At 40.6% G+C, this 16,913-nt stretch overlaps 1 protein-coding gene across 1 annotated transcript in view; it reads left to right on the top strand.

The window, feature by feature from the left end:
* The first annotated feature begins 508 nt into the window (after nucleotides 1-508).
* Nucleotides 509-16,913, top strand: part of gnrhr4 (gonadotropin releasing hormone receptor 4) — a 36,303-nt gene continuing 19,898 nt past the window's right edge. The window contains exon 1 of the mRNA XM_041795780.1: nucleotides 509-1,024. Coding sequence (XP_041651714.1) covers nucleotides 509-1,024 — 516 coding nt within the window. The remainder of the gene's footprint in view (nucleotides 1,025-16,913) is intronic.

Genomic DNA, 16,913 nt, shown 5'->3' with positions numbered 1-16,913 from the left:
GTGACAAAGAGGTAAGTAAATTTAATTGACAGATTTAAAGACTCTGGCACCGTGCGTAAATTAAGAAAAGGACGATCGTGGAAGTTCGATAGATATCTGCGCGTCATTGTTAATGATTCTGATCTCTTTTTCCTACATCTGTTCATTATTTTTATCTCTTACTCTATTCATCTATGGAAGGTGTCACATGCGTATTTGTTAGGGCGCGCATTTGAATGAATTCCAAAAGTGTGTCTGTACATAAATGAGCGCCAATTAAAGCTGCACGTGCCAGGATTTCACATAGAGCTGTTTTAACGAGCCACGATGATGCCATAACGCACAGTATCTCCAGCCTGTGGTATGTTGAACCAGCACATCCAGTCGCGCATTAAGTGAGATAATGTTGTTTTCTCTTCAGTTTCCACAGCGTAGGATCTAGCTGGAGATGCTCATGACAAAGACAGCTACAGTCTAGGATCAGACGGGATTGTTTCCTCGCTTTTCTTTGCAGACTTTGGGGCTCATTATGTTCCACCAGTTGACGGATCAAACCCTGAATGGCAGCTGCCAAGGAGCCACATCCGTGTGCAACAAGAGCGCTGATGGAGACGCGCTCCAGCTTCCTACTTTCTCCACAGCGGCTAAAGTCAGAGTCATTATCACCTTCACTCTGTGCGCCGTGTCAGCTGTCTGTAACTTACTCGTGTTGTGGGCTGCCAGCAACGGCGGCAAGCGCAAATCTCACGTGAGGATCCTCATTATGAACCTGACGGCTGCGGACCTCTTGGTGACCTTCATCGTGATGCCTGTGGACGCGGTGTGGAACATCACGGTGCAGTGGCAAGCGGGTGACGTCGCCTGCAGGCTGCTCATGTTTCTGAAGCTGGTGGCGATGTACTCGTGCGCCTTTGTGACAGTGGTCATCAGTTTGGACAGACAGTCCGCCATCCTCAACCCTCTGGGGATCAGCGAGGCGAAAAGGAAAAGCAAAATCATGTTGACTGTAGCCTGGACTATGAGCGTCATCCTCTCCCTCCCTCAGGTAAGAGGAAATACATTTTTAACGTTCCGAGAGTTTACATCAAATATCTCCACACTGCTCTGCTACCATGTGGGACTTCTTACATATAAAAGCTGCTGCTTTTAAATGGCATCACACCACCTTTAGGAGAGTTTAACTTTGTTTGAAACTGCTACAAGGGCTGAAAGTCTGCTTTCCTCTGATGAATCCAGCTGGAGGAGTTTTGTTAAGGAGAGGTGAAAGTTAATAATTCATGAAAGTCTGTTGAGGGAAAAATGATGCAGCAACAAAACGGTAGAAAGGAAGACAGAGAAAAGCAGCTGGGTTGCCCATCTACTTTATAAAAGCCCACTTTACCCCACCTGTTGTCTAAAAAGTCTCAGCCTTTGCGTAATGATTTAACTTTCAGAGGCAATTCTGATTTTGACATTATGGAAGCAAAAGAATACTTAATGCAGGAGTTTTGCCCAGTATACAGGCTCAAGGTCCTGGTCCTGATCAGTAAACAACATATAAGAAATTGGTCCTTGAATCTTTTGATCGGCTCAGCAGAAATGAGGCAGCTTCTCGCATTAATCAGATTGGATTTCTGATCAGGTGCAGTATAATGTTCAGACTCCTCACCGGGCAGGCCTTCAGACAGTTTGGAAATGTCAGAAACCCTCGTAAAATACCTTATCGGGTGTAAGAGCAGACCTTTTTATTGAGCAGATTTTTCTAGAGGAGCTGGTGCAGACAGTGGGAAGAACAGTCAAGATCACACTGATGAACTTCTCAGACTCAAAGGTTAGGATTTATTAGTTTAGGAGACTGGGACTAATCTACAATGAGGTCATGTAAAGAAAGGCTTTACTCAGGACAGGTGTCAATACAGGCCTTACATCATTTCAAAGAAAAGTTACAACAGCAAAGATGGAAAAGATGATACAATTGTGTATTAAGGCTGACTTCAAATTATCTGCTAAAATCAGATTTATCTAACCTTGCAAAGCAGATGGATACGCCCATTTCCTTGTTTCTCACTGGTGAATCCATCTTGCAAAGCTCCCATCTAAACCGTTTGGGCTCGGTTAGAAAGTGACAGGACCAATCAGCGTTGAGGGGCAGTACTTTCAGGTGCCGTGGAGTTGTGACGTGAGCAAGCAGCAATGAGATGCCAGTGCAATTATGGCGGAAGACATTATCGTGGATGCTGCTAAGGCGTAACCTGACACGCCAGATGGATTTGTTTCACACACCCATTTGGAAAAGCTTCAATAGGAAACGTTTGAGAAAACGCAGAGGCTTTGAAAAAACTCGGAGTATGATTGGATGAACGTTCTATCACATCTCTACGGGCCAGCTGTGCGTGCGGAGCTACGGGGAATAATGCGAAACATGGCGACTCTAGACGTGTAAGTACTCGACTTTTGTAGTTTTTGGAAAGAAAACAACTCACTGCTGTTCTTTGTTCTTCTTTTAGCAGAGAAATGTCATCAAGATCTGATAAAACTGGCACTTTAGCAGCATCCACACTAATCTCTTCCTCCATAACTGCCCCAGCTCTTGCTGCTGCTTGTTTACGTCACGACTCTGCTGCGCCTGAAAGTACTGCCCCTCGTCGCTGATTGGTCCTGTCACTTTCTAACCAGGCCCAAACGGTTCAGATGGAAGCTTTGCAAAATGGATTCGCCAGTGAAAAACAAGGAAATGGGCGTATCTGTCTGCTTTGCAAGGTTAACTAAGGCGCCAGTTTTATCAGAACTTGACGACATTTCTTTGTTGAGAGAAGAACAACGTACAGCATTGAGTTGTTTTCTTCTCAAAAACAACAAAGTCATGTACTTACATGTCTACAGTTGCCATGATTCACATTATGCAGCTCTAATGGAGTTTACTCCTTTGGTAGGGGTGCAGCTCGCTGGCAGCTATGTCACGTGTTTAGTTGCTCTGATTGGCCCATAAACATGAGACAGACAGAACGTTCATCCAATCACTCTCCGAGTTTTTTTCAAAGGCTCTGCCCTTTCCCAAACGCTGTGCTTGCCAGGTTAAAATTTATCAGTTTCAGTTTTAAAAAGTCCTAGGTTCAGACGACGGTACTTTGATAGCAGCTGGCATGCACATGGATCAGCACAATCTACTAAAAACTAGGGATGTACAGATGCATTGGTTTATCATCAGTCTTAGCCAATATTATCCCATTCAAAACATCAGCCACTGGCCAAATTATTTGGAAAGATATCACTGATTATCTATTGTGTCCAATCAGTTTTACGTTGGCATTTGGAAAATGTAGCTGTTGAATCAAAGACAAACCGATCTGTTTTCGCGGTCAGATGTGACAGAATATGTTGGTACACTAGGAGTCTTACACTACAGGAAGTTATGAAAAAAAAATCATTGGCATTGATGTCATCTAAACTGTTATGTTAAACAGTGGTACTGTTATCAGCCCTATTTTTCACAATCGGTGCAGCTCTGCTAAAAAATATTTAGTACACAGTGGGACCTTATTGCAAGTATTGCCCATTGTGTCTACCGGAAGCACAATTGTCAATATAGTAAGGAAAGATTAATACTCACTCAGTGACCATCATGTCAGGGCAACTGTGGTTCAGTAGGTAGAGTTGGTTGTATGCAATAGGAAGATCATGGGTTCAATCCCCAACTCCTGCACTTACAATTCAATGTGTCTTTGGGCAAGACACTTAACCCCAATATGCTCCAACTGCTTCATCAATGGCGTGGAAATGGGTATGGATGTGTATGAATGGAATTAGCTAATAGTGAGGGCCAATCTCCATAGCAACGTCTGCCATCAGTGTATGAACGTGGAGTGAATGGGTAGGAGTGTCCTGCAGTGCAAAACTGCTTTGGGTAGTCTGACGGATAGAAAAGCTCCAGTTCATTTACAACACATGCCAAGTTGGGTCCTGACGGCTCGATTTTGCAATGAAACAACACGTACATGTGCAAGTAGCGTACAGGTCCTTCCACAGTGATGAGGTAAAAACATGCAAAAATGGCTTACAATGAACATTTGTGTGGATTGATAAAGAGGTTGGGACCCTTAATTACAAAGTGGTCATTGTTTAAGTAAATTGTTGGGAATGAGCAGTAGAAATAGGACTCCTGATTCCGCCATTGTTGTTGTAGTTGGCTTGCACGTAGCTATAGACTGGAACTTTGCAAAAAGGCTACTTGTGTCTGACTATTGACCGGAATCGTAGTCTGCATGTGTGTAAGGTTGTTTTCACACCTGATAGTCCAGGGGACTCGGTTGGATTCGGGGCTGAAATTGTACCATTGTTGCACTTTCTTGTGGTCTGGTTTGCTACTCATGTATTGGCCAGAACAAAAACCAGAAAACTATCTTATTCTGCTGTCTTGGTACTTCACCTCTTGCTTTGGTATTCATATACACAAAAACACAAGAAGGCGCTCAGTATGAGCAGTAAGTGAGGCAGTGAGCTGCCAAGCATGTTGTTTTTTTCATGAAATTAGTCTGTACAGAAGAAGGTGAGCCAAAGTAAGAGTGAGGTCGTTTACACACCTGATAGTCCGGGGGACTCGGTCCGTTTTGGAACAGAAATGGCAACATTGTTGCACTTTCCTTTGGTTTGGTCCGTATTCACACTGCTCTCTTGGTCAAGCAGACCAAACCGCCTGAACACCTACAACCTCTGCCTACTAGGGGCACTGTCGCCATGAACAAACGGCGACTAAGAAGAACAGAAGGCCTAGAAGAAGAAGAAGAAACTCCTTCCGCCGGTCTTTTCTTCCACATAAACAATGAAAAAACACAGAATTTACACTGTCTTATGGTTTCTACTCTTGCATTGCGGCATTATGAGCAGCCAGCAAGGTGGTGAGCTGTCCAGCATGTCGTCCTTTACATGAGACGAATAAATCAGCACGGACTTCGACAGGTTGCCATGGCTACACAGACGCCAAGCAAGGTACTGACATGTATATGAGCGTATTAAATTACATATAAATCTGTGTATCATTACGCTTTATGCCACTTCCTGCCTTTGGTTCACAAGTTGGTCTGCTTTGCTGTCACACCTCCAACGAAACGCACCAGGGTTTGTTTGGGAGTGGACCAAGACCCCCTGTTTTCAAGCGGAACCAGAGTCCCCTTGTTTGGTCCGCACCAGAGTTCGTGTGAGCTTTCACACCACTCCACATGAGCTGGACTATCAGGGGAAACGAACCAGAGTTTATTTAAAGCAGACCAAACAGCTCTGGTGTGAATGCGCCCTGAGAGACTCCGACTTTAGGCCACCAGTTGGTCTGTTTTGCATTTACACCTGAAACAAACCACACCAGGGTTTGCTTGGGAATGAACTGAGACCCCCATTTTTCAGCAGACCAGAGTTCACTTGTTTTGTCCTTACCAGAGTATGAATGAACTTTCACATCACTCCAAACAAACTGGACTATCCAGCAGTGTTAATTTTGTTGACTAAAACTATGACAGCCTTTTACTCCATGACAAAAACTAGACTGAGACTAACCAAAGATATATCTGTGATGACTAAAACTGACAAAAAGTAAGTGAATCTCTCAACATGATGACCAAAACTAGACTCAGATATAATTTAGTTTACGTCAGACAATCAAAATCAATGATATTTCTCCACTGTGGGTAAATCTATCAAAAAACAATGCATCTGTAGCTATTCTGCCTCTTAGCAGTAGAAAGCAGGAACCCCGGGTTTTGCAGGATGCATAGACCACACTACCATGATTTGGCAAAATAATAAATGCTTGGACTAATAGTAAAGACTAATATGTGAGGAATTTTTATGGACTAAAACTAGACTGAAATGCTTTTGAGGTTTCGTCGACTAAAACTAGACTAAAACTAAAAAGGGTAGAAATGACTTAAATGCGACTGTAACTAAAAGACGTGATCAAAAGACTAAGACTAAAATTAGAAATAGCTGTTAAAATAAACACTGACATTCAGGGAAACTGACCCAGGGTTCGTTAGAAGTGGCCCAAACAGCTCATGTGTGAATGCGACCTTATTCTTCCCTCTCATAGAGAACTCTGTATTGACAACAAAAAAACGAGGTGTTTTCAAAAGTTTGCACTCTGATTTTTTGCAAAACTCAAGAGTGTTTTTTGACATTTTGAGAACTTGGCATAAATATTTTTGGCTCTGGTTTTTGCCATTAAAATCTAACTTTGTGCTCAAACTGCCTGTTTATGCTTAGATTTTCTCTGTGCTCAAAATGTCTCCCTAAGTCTTTAGTTGCTTGCTCAAATTTCATGCAGTTGTTGTCAAAGCATTCCCTCATTCAGGTTGCTTCCACTTGCTTTTATATTTGATATCCTATTATATTTATACTTGCTTCATATTCATTCAAATGACCTGACCTTGAACACATCATAATGCAACCATAAGCACGTCATTTGGTTAGCGAAGCTTTTGTCTTGCCAATTTCAACATGGATTACTATGGCTTTTTCTGAGTGGAGGAAGGGGGGTGGCTGTTCCACAGAAGCAATATACTCACAGCAAACTGTGCATGCTCTCGGGTAACGTTAACACAATTCTTTTAACCCAAAGACATTCAAAGGCATCACATTTTTGTGTTATTAACATGCACAATGCTGATGAGCTTGTTGGCTGGCAATTCAACATCATTCAGAAACTTTATTAGACAATCAATCCGTGTGTTTGTGCAACAGTGATTTGATTTAAATGACGTGACTCGACTCTAGAAACACCATTACATAGTAGAAACCAGAAGAGGAAACAGTGGTATTGATAGGCTCAATAATGATCAATTTTCGTTTGTTGAAAATGGGTGGACTTAGGGAAATGTGTTTCATCTCTTAACAGCAGCAATAGCAGGAGGAAGCTTGAATGCATGACTCAACTAAATGTCAAGACTTTCATACCAGAGACCACCAGAGATTGTTTTGCCCAAAAGGATTCAATGGTTATTACGGATTTCATTTATAACTGCGACTAAAGCAGTCTTTCTACATTAGCAAAGACGTCATTTTGATAAAAAAAAAAAAAGAACTAGAAGGATCAACCTGTCATAAATTTTTAGAGTATGGTTGATATAGAAGTTTCTTCTTTTATGTCTTTAGTGAAATGTTCATGTTGTCAATAAGTATATGGCTGCACTCAGTAGGCTGAAATAAAATCTGACAGTGGATTAAAAATACCTCAGTATTTGGGAGGATAACTGTCAAAATAGAGTAATGGACTGAGCAGATTCATGAGAAACCAGTAGAGTGGTTTGCCCTCATTAGAAAGCTCTAAGTAGAGGTTGTACCTCATTGGTGCAGTTTAACTGGGATAAAATGATTGACAGGAGTCCAAAGACTGGAAATGAGCAATCCTCCGATCTGACTCACGGCAGGAAAGAATAACTAATGAGTGAATAGGTAAACAGATAGCATGAGATAACAAAATAAGGAGGCAGAGCTGAACTGCTCAATCTGTCTTGGGGTTTTTTTGGTATCCACTGAAACATTGCATTTGTGGAACAAGCAGTGTATGTCTTTGCATGACACATTGGCCTTTGCTGCCTGCTAAGCAAATCAAACAAAATGTAAAAAAAATGTGAGATTTAATTATCAACCCACACATAAGCATTGCTGCTCTCTAATCCATCAGGTTGTAAAGAAGACTTAACCTCGATGCTTTCAAAAGGATTTTTTACACGACTTGTTCGCTTTTACATAATTTCAATGCTGAGTCAGCGTACAAAACATGACTGATTCTACTATCTTTGTGAGCGCTGGTTTTAGGAGTGCACAGACAATTTCAAATACAGCTGCTTTCAAAATGTGGGTGGTTGAAAAAAGCAATAAATTGCTTGCCCTTGCATAGCAGCCAAACTGATGTGAGCCTATTTCTAAGCAGGTTGAATACCTCTCAGTTGGTCTGTTCTCCTAAAGCTATTTATGGTTCCACTGCAGGAGCCCTAAAACCTTTCAACCTAAAAACAGTTGAGTGTATAGTGGAGTCTTGGGGGGGAAGAAAATTATGATAATATAACTGAATTTTGGTATTGAAAACCACAGCTGGGACATGGTGCTTAAGTAGCAATAGCTTATTCTCAAACAGGGCATGATGTGTTGTACAAAGACTTTACAAGCAACCTTTACAGTGCCTATAAAAAGTATTCAACACCTTGAAAGTTTCACCCTCTTATTAGTTTTATAAATCAACCATGGTCAATGTAATTTGGCTTTTTTTTGGCAAAAAAAAAAAGACTAGACCAAAAAAACCTCTTTAATGTCAAACTAAAAACCAATTCCTACAAAGTGATGTCAAACTGTGTAATATATATGGTAAAATAAAGTGACTGCATAAATATTCACTCCCTTCAAATCAGTTTTTTAAATAGATGCACCAATTGTACTCCATTCTTCTTTGCCAAACTGCTCAAGCTCTGTCAGGTTGCATGGGGATCAGGTGTGATCAGTCCCAGAAAAGTTCCATAATCCTGGTCTACTGTATTGAATGACGTAGCGGAATTGCCTCTGTTAACATGGCAGAGACATTGGCGTCCAGCCAGCCAGCCAGTCTCCTGTAACATATTATGTCTGTGCAAAGTGATACTTAAATTTGGATCATAAATACATCCATCCATCCATTTTCTATACCCCTTATCCCATCAGGAGTCGTGGGGGTGCTGGAGCCTATCCCAGCTGTCATTGGGGCAACAGGCGGGGTACACCCAGGACTGGTCACCAGTCAATCGCAGGGCTGACATATAGACAGACAACCAAGCAGGCTCACACTCACATCTACGGCCAATTTAGAGTGATCAATTAACCCAACAAGCATGCCTTTGGTAGTGGGAGGAAGCTGGAGTACCCAGAGAAAACCCACACATGCAAGGAGGGAACATGCAAACTCCACACAGAAAGGCCCTGGCTAGAAGCAAATCAGCAACCTTCTTGCTGTGAGGCCACTGTAACCCCTGAGCAGCGGTGCAGGCCTTCATAAAATCTCAGGTATGAATCATTTGAGGGGTGAGTAGGTCTACAGGTACAGCCTGCAGTCACCGCTGTGTACCTGTCACAGACACCCCTCACTGTCTCCGTGACCCTCTGATGCGACAAGGTTAAATAACTTTAGCACGGGCCAGTTTTCTTGTAGTCCATTCATCCGACATTACAGACCACTGTACAGCCCCCTGTTGAAGTATGTTGTATTGGCTGGCGTTTCAGGCATCTGCTTTGACAGACTTGTATGTTTGGAAGGAGGCAGGTGAGTGTTTGTGAAGTGAGGCACGGGTTGTGCCACACATTAATGATCCCCTGGGAACCCTCCCACATATACTTTCCTCATTCTCAAGAAAATAGTACTGTTGTAAAATTAAGTCAATATCTGTGATACCATGTGTTTAAAAGTTGATTTTTTTTTTTATTGGACAGTTCATTTATTGTGTTAATATTATAGGACCCTAGTTAAAGTCCAGATGTACACAAAATTTACACAGATAGCATTACTTTAATCAAATCAGCCCAGTAGGAACACAGCTACTGGGCTAATTGCTGATAAAATGACAAGGTGTGTGCGCTGGTGTACAACAGGGGCCTGGCTAAATACTGATACTGACACTGAGCCTCCTATGAAAATGCTAACAAATAACACCAGTAGCATGTAAAACTCAAACCAAGCACCATGATTGTGCTCCTGGGGATGTGAATATTATAAAACTCTTGCTAACTGCTTTTATTTCTTCTCAGTGAAAGTTAAAAAGTAAGCCTAAGCAGCACTAAGCAATGTTAGCATTAGTTAGGTTCACCTCTGCCGACTTTATCCGCTATTAACAAGCTGTTGTTTTGCTATCATGTGTTCAGAAGCATTACAGAGACAGAAATTAATTTCTTTCGGGTAAATTATGAATTCAGTCCGATTAAAACGTCAATGAATGTCACCTCTTACCGTATTTCCCTTGCTCCTCGCTTGCTCTCTGTCTGTTCATCATCCAAAAAAGCCCACCGTTCTGCAGCCAGGTCTCACCTTAATCCAGATGATGAAACGTCGACTTCCAACACTTCACCACTCTCAATCTGATTGGCTGGTGTTCATCTTCTTCTGTTATTTGGCAATTGCAATTGGGTGTAGCACCGGCTCAAGTGTGTCAAAAAGCAAGTATATCATCATTAGATCAAGACCACATTTCCAGGACTATTTGTATGGTGCCTTAATATTACCGCCACAAAAGGGGCTGTGATCAGTTTCTGAGGGATCCGGTTACTGGTGTAGAACTCATATTTTTAAGTTATGTTGGCACATTGAAATTTCCATTTCACTGAACTGACTCACAATCTTGAGTTGGAAAGCCAATAACTCATGAAATTAAGTTGAAACTTCATAACTCATTATGTTAAGTGGGAGTCAATAATAGAAACATTAGAATAATAGAATAACAGAATCATTAAAATAAATGCAATGTTATTGCTGTGCTTGTTAAGCTGAAAGCTTGCATAATTTTCGTCTACTTGTATTTCCTTATGTGGCGGACTTGCCTATATTAATATGGCGGCGATGCACAGAGAAAACAACGAAGAAGACATTCAGTTCAAGTGACTTTCGGTATAAGAAGACGAGATATGGCGGCGCTCGTGTGACTTCTGGTATGAAGTGGAGGTCCTTGGCTGCATCCAGATACTCGTGGCATTTTTTGCTTCTTTTTACTATTATTTAATTACTTCCATTAAAGTTGTCTCAGTTTTTTTCAACTTTATTTTCCGGCATCCTGATGTTTGTGCGCATCATGGCTTAGTTTTGAAGTCTGACATTACTTTCCTAATCATTTAGTTCAATGTGCCCATCAACATTATTCACATTTATGTGGGACAATTATCAATTTATTTAACAGGAATGGGATTTTGTGTGATGTTTCACATTACAGAGCTGTTACACTCTATCAGTGACAATGCCTCTTGTCCAAGTAAGGTTGTTTGAAACACTAATTTATAATAACAGGGGAGCACCATGTTCGTGTAGTGCTGCCATCTTCTCTCAAGATTTATTGGCTATGGCTGCAGATAATCAAACCTGACATACAACAAACCCCTGCATGGCACAGACAACCATTCCTGTGAAATTCACCTTTAAAGGAGCATAAAGGAGCATAAATATAAGAACAGGAATTTGCAGGTAATCTTATCACCCTCTCCTGTTCATTCTCACGTAACTTCTTGGGTTCAATAAAATAATCAACATAGATAAAATACACAGATATTGAATATTAAAATCTGGATAGTACCAAGCAGTTTAAGGCAATCTGATTCAAAATCACACCCTGAAATGGGGAGTGAGGTGGAAGTTCAGCCAAAGAAAGGAGGATGACCTTGAGACATGTTTCCATTTAGTTTGTTCATTTATTCTGAACTTTGTTTTTTCCATCTCTTATTCAGCACCTTCCTGCTGCTTCTAAGTGAAATGCAAATGCTTGGCTCAGGCATTTTTAAAGAGCTCAGGTCCTTTATCCTTTCTAGAGTATGCATTTTATAGGAGATATCTCCATTTCTTTGCAAAAATAATGATAAACAGTCCTAGAAGATTAAGTTAAACCTTAAATACAGAAATAAGTCTAAAAGTACACTGCACACATTCCCCTTTTGGAGGAATAACAGTGAAACTGCATCTATGTGTTAAAAGTTAGTGAGCAAGGCTAAAAATGTGAACCCTGCCTCTGGCTCACAGTATGTGTCAGTGTTGGTTCTGTCATTATTTCCACAGCCACTGTGAACTGTTACAATTACTTTCAGATGCCATTGCACTACAGCTCCCCTACATGTGACGGTGCCTGATATAAATGTCCAAACTTTTATCTGGCATAGTTGGGATTCAGTTTCTGAGAGTAGTAGAGAAGTCTGTGGGAGGTGATGGGAAAGATGCTGGCATAAATACTTGAAGGCTTCCATTGTTTGTTTGTTTTTTACATTAATCCTCCCATGATGAGTTCTTGGCTTGTTATACAGCAATCTGGATTAAATAAGTAATCCAGGCTTCAGCAAGGAAATTGGCTGTTTCTTTGTTTTTTACCAGTCTTCTAATGGTCTGTCAGGCAGCTACCGAGGAATATCGCAAGCTGTGGTGACTATAGACATGTCAGTACACGAATTTTGTCGTTTTTGAAAAGAAAACAACTCACCGCTGTTCTTTGTTCTTCTTTTAACGAAGAAATGTCGTCAAGTTCTGATAAAATTTGCGCTTTAGCAGCATCCACACTAAGCTCTTCCACCATAATTGCACCTGCCTCTTATTGCTGCTTGCTTATGTCACGACTCTGCCGCGCCTGAAAGTACTGTCCCTTGTCTTTGATTGGTCCTTTCACTTTCTAACTGGGCTCAAACGTTCAGATAGGAGCTTTGCAAGATGGATTCGCCAGTGAAAAACAAGGAAACGGGCTTATTCATCTGCAAGGTTAAAGTAGAGCTACATGATTTGGGAAAATGATCTGAGTGCAGTTTTTCCCAATATTGCGATTGTGATTTAATTTTGTGTCATATTGAAGGGGATGATGATTTTATGTCTCTCAAGAAGGAATGTATGATTATTTAAAAAATTATTCTAGAAAAAATGGATCCTTGAATGTTTGCATGATGTGTAGATCATAACATCTCTTCCTCAAAAATAGTATTAAACTAGTATTTTTAAACATTTTTCAGGCCAAAAAAATATTGTGATTTAATCTAAATTTGATTGGGAAGTCAAAATTGTGATGGTTGAATTTGAACCTCGATTATTTGTCAGGTACTATGAAGATCCAACTCATTTAACATGGTTAAAATACATTTGTAAATTTGATTGAGAGAGAGAGTCTGAACAGACACTAAGGGTGGGCAATATATCAAGTATACTCGATGTATGGCAGCTTTTGTCACGTGAGATGTATAACTATTTCAGGACCATTGAGTACAAATTATTTGCAAGTTTAAGCCATCAGCATGCAATTCTCTCTGGAGTTTCCCTTCTTCCACTGTCTCCTCAGCCTCCCTCACAGCAGAGCTCCCCTGCCCATCCAGAAAACTCTTCTTCGCACGTGTTTTTGTATGGTGAATTGTGAAAAAACAGTGTTAAAACAATGTTTACCAAGTTTAACGTTTGTTAAATTTAGATGGCAAAAATTTCTGACAGTACACAATTGCTTCATATCCAACAGTTAAATGGTACAGACTTGAGCTTGTTTAGTGCTTATCTAGTCATTCGACAACTCGAAGTGCTTTTTACACTGCAGGCCACACCTGCCCATTCATACCCTTTCACAACATTCACTCCTCATTCACACACTGATGGCAGAGGCTTCTATGGAGAATTGGCAATCAGAAGTATCTATTCAAACGCATCCATACCTGTTTACACACCACCTACGAAGCAGTGGGAGTGTCTTGCCCAAAGGCAATATGTGACTTCATGAGCCCACAACCTCACGGTTGCAAGATGACTGACTCTACCAACTGAACCACAGCTGTTTATAAAGATGGACAGCATTAAATAAAAGTTGTGATTTTTTTTCTTCCTTCCAAAACAAACATACTAGCTTCATCTCACTCGTTCCAACAGTTTATTCCACAGGAGATGGCAGAATCAACACAAAACAAATTCTTTCAAGGTTTTAATGACTCATTAAAACCTGAAATTAGCAGCTAGTGATCTCTGTCACTGTATATCTGAAGCCTTTTCTCTGTGGGGTAACCAGACTGTGGTTGTTTAAAATTCTTTGCCTTCATTTTGTGTCTGATCACATCAGCTTCAGGGTCTACACATTATTAATCACTCAGGTCTTTTATGATTAATTTAAAAAGCAAAAAATAAATAAAGTTTCCACACTCATGCTGTGATTAGATATTCTAATCATGTTGGTGACTTAACAGCCAGAGTCAAGGTCTCAAATCGGTACCAATGTGTCTGGGTCCTCCTCTTCTTTGGAGCAAGTATCTCTCTTTTTCCCTTACAGCAGGCGGCTACAAAGATTAACTGGCCTCTTTGAAAATCATTTAAAAATAACATGTTTTTGTACACTGCTGTGCATAGTAATCTGTTGCTACAGTTTCTGTACCATACAGTGCCGTGAAAAAGTATTTGCCCCTTTGTAAATCCTGATGTTTTTGCAAATTTATCATACTCAAATGTTTTGGATCATCAAAGTAATTTTAATATCTCACAAATACAACTGAAGTAAATACAAAATGTAGTTTCTAAATGATGATTTTATTTATTAAGAGAAAAAATCCAATCTGTCCAATCCTATCTGGCCCTATGTGAAAAAGAAATTACCCCCTGAACCTAATCACTGATTCTTCCACCCTTGGCAGCAAAAACTGAACTCAAACGTTTGCAATAACTGGTGATGAGTCTTTGGCATCACTGTGGAGCAATTTTGGCCCACTCTTCTTCGCAGAATTGTTTTAACTTAGCTATATTGGAGGGTTTTCGAGCATGAACTGCCCATTAAAGGTCACACCACAGCATCTCAAATGGATTTAATTCTGGACTTTGAATCAGAAACGTCACTGTAAATACTGTAATAGCTTCCAGTACAATAGCCTCATCCTCAATATATTCAGTCTCAAGATCTCACTCCCATTTTTGTGTAATGCATGTTACACCACCTGCTCTGAGAGAGTACAGCAGAGCATAGGGGGCACAGATTAAATAAATATGTTATGTATTTCCTATATGCAAGACATTTTTAAACAACTTTGTACATGAGTGGGTCGTGAGGAATAACCTCTTGGATCCATCAAAATCTCAAAATCTCTGTGGAGACAACCACAGAGGTGTTCTTTAGGGAAGTTAAACCTTACCACACTCAGATTGTGAAACAGGATTGTTCTTAATATATATTTGAAACCTTCTTTCTATCCCCCCTTAACCAAACTCCAAAGTGAAGAAGGTGGAGCAGACCATGAATCTAGACAGGACTTCAGGTCAAGGCGAGCATGTAACTGTTCCCATGGGAAACAGACGTGGCATGACCTTTTGTGAAAAAAAACATGTCAGGCAGAGCCAGGTCTCCCCTGTCAGAGGGCAGCTACACAGTTTTTCTGTTTCAGTTTCTTGCTTCATCAGGTGAGTCCAGACAACAAGAACTTTCTGGGTGGGTAACACTTTTTATTCTCAGACACTAGCTGCCAAATGCCAAAGGACAATCACAGTTAGCAAACAAAATCTATGCAGAACATAAAGCAGCTTTGGAGCCAGATATGCAGTTCTGCGATGGTGAATCAGGGATGGAACAATTTCCCCCTACCATCATGTCTCTGTGCTTTACCAGTTGCACGTGACATGTAACAGTGGTGTACTCCAACCATGCCTAAACTCAAGCCTTCCATGAGTCTTAAATACTCTGATGGCTGGGATAACCACCACCATCCAGATCTTCAGATGGGACACACTTTGTCCTAAACTGGCACTCTCAGCAATGGTAGCTGAAAATATGTTGTGAGCTGGGAAATTATTGGCTAAAAATAGAGAAGAGCAGGATATAGCTCAGCAAAAATGTGTTCAGTCACATTTGGCTACAGGGCAATGCAGCATCATCTGATAAAACAGCTGAACAATCTGTGTCCATCACATAGTAAGAAAGAGAGTGTTTACTGCAAACATTGCTCCTCAGACTGAACCTAGTGGTCTGTGGCCTGTCTATTTGCTGTTCACCTCTAGCAATTCCCCTTAGCAATGTAGCCCCTGGCTTCTTTCTCATCCTATGTTATTACCGGTGTAAAGACCGTCTATGCAATGCACTGGAAATATACCTTCAGGGCTTTAGTAATGTTGACCAGGCAGCTGATGGGAGGAGATGAAATTCTCATGCATGTCCAATACCAACACTCTGGAACTGATTTCTGAGATATATATCCAGCTGACACATGGATGCAGATGAATAATGTATCTAAATTCTAATGTGCTGACTCTTTTTCCTAACCATCATTATTCCCTGAGCACAAACTTTTCGCAAAAATTTCATTTAATTGATGCTAACTTCAGGACTGAGCTTTGCCTGTTCAGCATCAAGGGGGTACAAAAGCCTAGGGCCCAAGAAAGCAGTCCATTGTTTATAAGTCAACAGTTCTGTAGGTCTCTGATTGAAGATAGGAGAGAATGGGGGAAAATGGGCTGCAAGGATTGTTTTTACGAGTGCTTACTGTGTAAAAATGGAAGTAAAGGTGAGATACTGTACTGTATGCAGTGTGTCCTTCACACAAGAGCTACATGCAGGGATGCATGATAAAGGATTTTTGCCAGTATAAGATATACTGATATTGCCAAAATCTCTTAAACTGATACTGATTTACAAACCTTTACAAGTCCTGTTTAATTCTAAGGATTGTTTTGCCTTTGTTTGAGCTGAAGAAGCACAGGTCATATGGGGAGAGGGAACAGAGAACGAGGACTTCGCATTTTATGCTAATATCTGCTAATATAAAAAACAGTAAATTCATTTTTTCTTTTTTTTCTTTTTTTTTTCCAGAATTAGCATATCATGCCGATGATATTGCACATCACTAGTTACATCTATTATGCCTCGAGTGTATTATTTATGAATGCAGACGAAAAGAAAGCAGAGTACAGACTGAAAGCTCCATCATGGCATGTTGCAACTTTTCTGTTTAATTTGTCACTTTGATGATCATGATCAAGATTATACTGATAATGAAACTCGATTGATCTCTCAGCATTTCTGTGCATCTACTGTATATCAGGAAAGTCAGTGAGAACATTGATCCCCTGTTCCTGCTATCAGTTCTACTTTGTGACATGTGGTACATACAGCTGAAAGCCTTCAGTATTATGTCCTGTGGAGTCACCTGATCCCCTTCCAGTTATAACCACAGCCTAAAGATGACAGCAGAAAACTCACTGAGACTGGTCAAGCTCTGCTACTCCTCCCAGTCTACAGTTAAATCAGTGAAAAAGCATTTTT

The sequence above is a fragment of the Cheilinus undulatus genome, linkage group 9, assembly GCF_018320785.1.
Source record: "Cheilinus undulatus linkage group 9, ASM1832078v1, whole genome shotgun sequence".
NCBI classification, from domain to species: domain Eukaryota; kingdom Metazoa; phylum Chordata; class Actinopteri; order Labriformes; family Labridae; genus Cheilinus; species Cheilinus undulatus.
Note: the sequence above shows the minus strand (reverse complement) of the source record. Positions and strands in the feature narration are given on the sequence as shown.